The sequence below is a fragment of the Convolutriloba macropyga genome, chromosome 7 (assembly GCF_964194025.1).
Source record: "Convolutriloba macropyga chromosome 7, txConMacr16.3, whole genome shotgun sequence".
Lineage (NCBI taxonomy): Eukaryota > Metazoa > Xenacoelomorpha > Acoela > Convolutidae > Convolutriloba > Convolutriloba macropyga.
This window is the reverse complement of record NC_134474.1, coordinates 41525066-41533170: the sequence shown is the minus strand read 5'-3', so window position 1 is coordinate 41533170 and position 8105 is coordinate 41525066. Positions and strand designations below refer to the sequence as shown.

General features: G+C 35.4%; 1 protein-coding gene across 1 annotated transcript; it reads left to right on the top strand.

Moving 5' to 3' along the window:
- Positions 1–3680: 3680 nt before the first annotated feature.
- On the top strand, positions 3681–5377 carry LOC142342291 (uncharacterized). The gene has a single exon (XM_075393577.1). The coding sequence runs from the start codon at positions 3787–3789 to the stop codon at positions 5362–5364; it is 1578 nt and encodes a 525-aa protein (XP_075249692.1). The 5' UTR covers positions 3681–3786; the 3' UTR covers positions 5365–5377.
- The last annotated feature ends 2728 nt before the right edge of the window (positions 5378–8105 follow it).

Sequence of the window (8105 nt, the reverse complement as noted above, 5' to 3'; positions counted from 1 at the left end):
TTACAAGTCAATTTTTGTCCCTTCTTTAGGCTAATTTGGCTAAAATTTTGTTGAATTAGCTATTTTCTGATTATTTAGCTTCTCCCTTGAATAACATGACTAATTTTTCCAGATTCCGTAAAGTAGATGATTCGAGTGGTGGCCATTGATTTTTTATATTTTATCAATGTTCTTTTTTGGCAAAAAATAGTAGTATATGAGCTTAAAGTTTCCAATTTACAGTTTTTTTTTCAGAGAATTTAATTCGACCCTTTTTCAATCGAGGGTTTGCAGTAAAACAATTGCCTGTTTCCATCAGCATTAACCTAGAACTTTGGTGTTTTGAATCAATTTAGAGACAAATAGCTTTGGCTGATTTCTCAACGCAATTGTCAATTTCAACTCATTTATTGATTTTTGCTAAACGCTTATACAAAATACGCTTTTCAAAATGGAACGCCGTAACAATTTTGTTGATGCACTTTTAAGGGCTATCGGTTTCAATTTTAACTTGTTCACTTTCCTGATAGAATAAAAATTTGAAATGCTGAAATTTTCAATCTCATATATTTGAGTGTGCAATAGTTACTATGTGAGAACTGCTGGGTGCTCATTTTGATTTGCTCTGCAATTCAACTAATGCACTGTTTGTGAATTTTTTATCAATACAATTTGTTTGGTATAATCCATTGATCAATTTTTTTACAAAAAAGTTTCGTTTTTGAAAATTTTGTATGGTTTCATTTAGTTTGATGTCACAGTTTTGGTTATCACAAAAGGCTTTCTTTTACTGTTGATCAAGTAGCCTAAGAAAATTGGTTTGATCCTTGATGCTCAATAAGACGTTTTTTTTTGAAAATTTGTTAGCTTTGTTTCTAGATTACTATATTTTCAGCTGAGAGATTAAATCAAGACAAAATACAAATGACCAGTAATTTTTCGTGCAGAAATATATGCTTTTTTAAATTGATAAGTCGATAATGAAAATGTTATAAGGTTGCTTTTTATTTTGATCTTAATTTTCTTGATGTCTTTTCGCAATTAATATTTTAATCTGCACTTAAAAAGCTAATTTCTTACAAATGTTCCTCTCGCGAAATCTTTGTGTCGTATGCGAAAATTTAGAATTTTTTCCCGGACCAAAAAACAATTTTGAAAAGTGAATAAGAGTTTCTTTATAATAAGACATGAAAATATTTTCCCAATTCAAAGTGTTCCTAGAATTTCAGAAGCCTATTGCAATGTGCATTGGTAAATTACTACAAGCAGAAATGTCTGATGGAGAGACTTTCAAGTAACTTGGTTTAAGTTTTTTTGGTGTTCCAAATTTTAAATTAACTGTTTAATAGCCGCCCTCATCTTCTCAGCCGGCTATTATTGCGCTCGTATTTTTTTTTACAATTCAAAGAATTTCAATTGTATTGGGGCGCTGTCTTTTTTTTAAGATCTGTTCACACATTTTCATGATTTTTGAAGTCAAATTGGAGTAGTGATTTTGGTCACGCCGAAACAGGAAGTGGAGCGAAAAAGCAAGTGGTTTTGAGGCGTGAAATTTTTTCGCTCTAAATTTGAAGTAGAGTGAGAAAACGGTGTTTGAACAAAAATTCGCTTTCTCGCTAGTGGTTTTTTGTTCACATGCGGCAATTTCAATTTGATTTTTACTGTTTTTTCGATTTTTGGGATCGGATTTTTTCTAAATGGTTTTTCCAATCCATTCATAGTCCGTTCTAGGTATAGTTTTCTGTTTAGTCAATGAAAATTCTTTGAATTGTACGTCAGGACTTGTCCTGCTATGTTTTTTTACTTCGTCAAACTTTTTTTCGCTTTACCATTTTGCCGCTTTTTCGACATTTTGCGTGAAATCTTTTTTACTTCTCTAGGCTAGTTTCTCTCTTCTCTCATTCTGCTAAAAGTGAATTTGAACATCAGTTGCTAAGCAAAGCAATTCAAAATGATTAGAGTCGGTGTCAAAAATTGAAGTCAGAAATAGAAACGGGATAAACCCATAAAGCCCAATTTTAGATGCCCGCTATTTGAACGTCGTTCCTATAAGTCTTAGTTACCACCTCTAATGCTTATTGGTGTTGATAGTAGCCCCTGTAGCCTCTCTCTAAGAAACAGAAGTATGTTCAACTACGAAATGCCATCAAAATAAATCGGACTTAAAAAATAATTTTGTACAAAAATCTTTTTTTTTTCAATATATTCTATTCGTTCAATCCCAATCATGCTTATTGGAATCAACGGCGGCTATTCTCCGGCAATCTGCCGGGTATGTTTTGACTTGCGTCCGCAAGCCAGCTTTATTTGACATTTTTTTCTGCTCAAATGCTTTCAAGTGTTTGAGATCCTTATGGGAAGCATAGTTCTCTTTCAATAATCAATTGAAACATATATAATATTTTAAAACATTTAAAAACAGATTTAAAAAATTGACATATATATTGACATATATACGTAAGTCAACGTACATTCCGGCCACAGCCCTTGCAAAATCTTTTTTCATATCTTGGAATTAAGCTGGTACGGCTACACTGGGAAGCGGGCAGAAATTTTCTGGCAATTCTTTTTGAACCGTGGTGGTTTTTGCTTTTAAAAAACAAGAGCAAATGTTTCGTAAGTGAAAAATGTTTTTTTTTTTGCGTTTCTAGGGCTGTTTTTCATCTGCTGTTCATTATGCAAGCTTTTAAGACTTTCAGTGCATATAATAATTTGACGAAATCGAAATGCAAAAACATGATGAATGATGAGAGCATCCAATAACATTAAGCGAATTATTTTCAAAACTGGATTTGAGTATGTCATCCATTACTATAAGTGATCTTTAACCATACCTGCATAAAACAAATATGAAATTGCACATAATCATTAAAATTATTTTTCATGTCATATTTTCAATGATATTTTTTTCTCACAGCTTGTTAAAAAAAATTTTGGATGGATGAAAACCCCTCACGAACTGATTTAATGCAATGTGTGTAAACATGAATATGGGAACTTCTGTGCTATGCACAGCATCATGCGAGCCTTTTTGTTCAACTTACTTTAATTTCAAAAACGAGAATTTTTTTGATGAACTTAGCCTCAATAATATGAAAATTTACATAACGAAAAAGAAATTTTCTAGCAAATATTAGACGCAACTAAAATTTGCGGCACGCACGAGATCGCTATGGAACTTTCAGTTAAATTTGCTTCGAATTTGCGAATTTCTGGACTAGCAAAATTACGATGTTCTCCAGATAATTAGTATTTTTGATTAACTTTTTTCCACGAAAGAAAATTGTCCGTGTACTTCTCTGAAGGAATTGAATTTCATAAATTACAGAGTACTCAAATCTGAAAAACTTCATAGTTGCTGAAGGATAATCCGGGCAAACCTATATACTGGAATTTTTTTGAGACGCATGGAAAGTATGTTCGGTTCCTGGGCTACGCATTACACATCTTGTTATGGAAACCGCGTAGCAGATACGAGTTTTGAGACTAAGATGTCATTGGTTTATTGATGTGGCTCGCAGCTTTTTGATAAATTTCGGATCATTAATGCTTTGGGGATTGGTTTAGATTGTTATCAAGTCTTAGAGACGAGGAGCTGACCTGTTGAGGTGTGCATACTGTACAATGCTCCTCGAGTACAAGATTTCAATGGTGATTACGATCGTACAGTAACTATTAAATGTTAGCCTTTTTTCAGGAATGAATAATGATCTGAAAGTTCAATATTTTTAAACTTTACGAATATGGAAAAGTAACGTAACGTAACTATTTTTTTACTATTTGGCTGTACGATTTGTTCTAACTGTTATGGAATCTGATGACGACATCGTACGTGACGAGTTCTACTCGACCCTCGCTGCGCACGACAGTCAAGATCCACAGTTGAACTCTCAGGAGACTAGAACTTCCGACAGCTTTGACCGTCAAGGCTTTGAGATTTGTAAGCAGAATCGAGTGAAACCCTCTACGAACCCGACACATGACAAAAAGTATTGGGGAAAACGAACATCGAGAAAAAAGTTGGAAAAACTAAGTGAAATACCAACATCAAAAGTTAGTTTGCGGACGTTTGCAGGTTCTGAGGGTAACTTCTCAGATGTAGACTCTGAAGTCGGAACAGTTGAAGCTGAAGGCCAAAAAGTTAAAAGAAAAAGAGCTGGTAAAAAAATAGAGGAACCTGGTTTAGAATGGGATGACGAGATAGATGAAGGCGTCGAACCCAAGCCAAAGAAAAAATGCAAGCTTATGAAGACCAACATTGACATAGAGAAAAAACTTGGTTCAAGCGACAGTGAAAACCTGGCAGAAGATGAGTTAGACTCAGAAAATGGAGAGGAAACTGACGATTTACAAAGCGAAGATTCTGAACGCGAAGATGATGAAGTTGATGTTGATAATTTAGATATATCCGCTGACGACTCGGGAAATTGGGAAGATATTGAAAGTGAAAATGAATTAATACCATCAGGAAAAGATAGAATTAAGAAAAATATGAAGAATTCCAAGGTTCGAAAAAGTCAACCTCAGTCGTCTTCCATATCGTTCTTCTCAGATGCATCAAATAAGCAGCAAGGCTCCAACCAAGTAACAGATGCCGAAAAAGGTGCAGCTCTTAAGAAACAATTGTCAATGTGGGAAAAGTATTTTCAGCTCAGAGTTATGTTACAAACAGCGCTGCAATCAGCCAATGAAATTCACCCTTCGTCTGTGGAAAATATGGCTAATGATTGTCCTGATTATGAGGAAACAATTGAAAAATTGCGCTTAGTGTCTGAAAAGTTTCTTGCTATTGCTGAACAAAGTTTGAACTCTTTGCAATTCAACACATCACTGAGCGATATCAGCTCGCTGAGTTTTGAAGAGCAATTAGCTGAAATGAGTTCGATTTTGATGACCGAAGGTCCAGATTTGATGCAATTTTGGCATGATAAGATCATGCTTTCTATGGGAAAGCACTCGCAGAGTGCGGCTACTTTTTCAACTTCCAGTAAGAATGCAATGACGGCACAAATTGAAGGCGTTTTAGCTGACCGACAACGACTGTTAAAACGTACCCGGACGCCTAGAGTCGAATATAAAAGCTCAACTCCAGCGTCAGATATTTCAGATGGGGAAATTTATGACGAATATGACTTTTATCAGAGTTTGATCAAAGATTTAATAAGCAGTAAATCAGCTGTAACAGGTCAATATTTAACGAACTCTGATGCGGCTTTGAGGTTGAAAAGTGTGAAATCTATAACTACTCAGCTTGTTAGAAAGCATAAGTCTATTGTTTATGATATCCATGCTAAACTTGTTGGCTTTACGGCCCCTCGCTCTGTGGCAACAGATTGGAGAGATGATGCTATTGATGCTTTGACATTGTCTGTATTTAATAGTTGACATTTCGAAAACATGTTTTTTAAAAGCTACAAGTAGCTGCCCACACAGGACCTACACATTTTGGTCTCCCACCACTATAAGAAAGCTCTATACCAAATACTTTGACCGATTTTTGATTACCTATTGCTGCATTTGGAATAGTTTTAAGTATATACACGATAAAAAGAAAGCAGACTTAATTTTGTTAACTATTTTCATCTCAATCTGGAGATATCCGGGACGCCACGTTGAGATGGGTCTTTGCATTATAATCAAAACAGCTAAAAAAAAAGCAGGAAGTTGACTGAAATAAAGATTATCTGAAACTCAAATTAGCTTTTTGATTGCTCTCGAACAAAATTTAGCGTTTTTAGTCACGCTCTCCTACTTGCATTTTTTTGTCCAATCGTCTTTAGTCTAGCGGGTTTGACTTTCTCGCCCTTGACTTCTTAGTTCTTTTATAACATTAATTAATCTTATTCAAAATGTTAAGAAATTGGACTCAGCTTGTAACAGCATGTTACTATAAATTTATCATCGTTTGTCGTGTTTAGTTGCTCTTGAACGAAGTTCATAGCAATTATTGTAAACGTGTGTGTCTTTTTTATGCAAAATTTTTGCTTGACGGTTTTGACTTTTCGAGTGACTTTTAGGCCCGTGACTTTTTGCGTTTCGCGTGATCTAAAATTCTCTCTCAATCACAATTTCAAGCAGCTGAACTCAATTAGCGGCAATTTAATACTAATAGTCAAATGAAAAGTGCGCCGAAACTAGTGCCATTTTTCACTTTAAATCTTTATAGTGGTATATTTTAACCGCAATATTTAACCTCTAATTGGGTGATTTGATGCCCACTATTGAACTTCTTAGTCCCATTAGCCCCCCCCCCCCCGACTGAAGCAGGCTGCAATTGATTAGAGCTCCCACTAGTCGTCCGAGAGCAATTCTTCCGACGTTTAGTCGGTTATGTTCAATTGCTCTCGAACGAAATTTGAAGCAATTATTGTAAGCGTGTGTGTCTTTTCCATGAAAAATTTTGCTTGCTTGTGTTCTTTTAGAACATTCGGATCTTTTCCGTTTGTGCCCCTTTCCTCCCCCAGCTTAGTGGGTGCATATCATTTGCACCCCCAGACGCAGGTGACATATTTTTACATAGTGATTTATTATGTAATGGCACGTGCTCTGTAACTTGGGGGCGCATAACGTACTGGGGGGGGGGGGGGGCAAACGGAAAAGATCCGAACATTCTTTCGATTTCACTTTTCGAGTGACGTCTTCACGCTTGATTTTTCTTTCTGAGTGATTTTAATTGCGAGCATTCAGAAATAAAGTCTGTTGCTAATCTAAACGCGATTGTGAGAGGAGACCCTGCATAGCCCGTGTAGGGAAGTGGATGCTGCTCGGGTCTTTTATCCTGGAGGTCATGGGTTCGAAACCCTCCCTAAATAGAAGTTTCTAAATATCAGAAAACGCTCCGAATTATCACCTAGACGAATGTTGTTTCTGCCTCAGATTCTTTTGCATACAAAAAAATTCAGCTGAATAAAAAGATATAAGTTTAATGGGTCAAAATGATGATGCATGCCTTCATATTTGTCCCCAATTTTGGCTGATTCTATCAAAATTTGACAAGTTTCATTCATTATTAAAATTGTAATTATTAATTTTAATTCGTTTAACACTAGTCCGATTCATTTTGAGTCTTTTTTTTATTTTAAAAATTTCTGAAGAAGTTATTGTTTCTCTTCTCTCAATGGTTTATATTGTCTTTCTGCCTTTTACTGATTCCAGTTGCAGCAGGCGTTTGGTCATCTGATGCTGTAAGTGTTTCCAAGTTATTGCTGAATAATCGACAAGTTCAATTACAGAGATCTTACAAGAGTTTTCATTCGACATCTGATGCCATTTTTTTTTCATTTCTGATCATTCTATTTTTATTGCTATTGTCACAAACGAGGCTGTTCTTGTCATTGAGCTGGTTTGTTTTTGGGGTGATTTGCTTCAAAAATGGAAATGTCTTTCACATTTCTCCAGGATTACTATTTTGAGCGGGCGCTGACAATAGTGACAACATTGTGTCAATGTAGTCGACCGTTACAGTATCTAATTTCCACGACAGTTAACAACATGTCAATTAGAGGGAAATTTCAGAAAAAGTTCACCGCAGTAAAAAGTTACTAATTTCCCATTAATTTTTTCTTTATTTTGGATTAAGAAGGCAATTAGTAGTTTTTCGACTACCGATAAACCAGCACGGCCCATGGGTAAAATAAAGTCGCGGGACATATTTGGGCCTCAAGTAATCACTAAATAAATTCGAGCAATAAATTGTTAGGCTACGAATTTGTTGCAGTACTATGAAGTATAAAATCCTCAAAATCGCGGACAATGGTCGAGTGACGAAATCCCTGCTTTTTAAGTCACTGTTGTCTACTCTTAGTGTATCGGTTTTTTTTAACTTGGACAACACGAAGGTTAAATGAAAATCTGACGAAGTATTAGCACTAGTCCACAAAAGGCCCCTCAAAACCTCAAATTACAAAATAGTCTTTTCGAAAAGTGTTGTTCAGAGATATAGTAATAATAGAAGGAGCTTTTCAGTTCTTTGAACTTGTTTGATGGTTTTCCGGGGCCCATTGGTGTTCCATGAGTAAAAACTCAATTTTTTGGCGTTCCTAAGAAATTTTTTGAACAATGGGTAATCATTTAATGAGCGAGATGAAGACATTTCATATATTGAATGGGCAAGACTGAAACCAGAA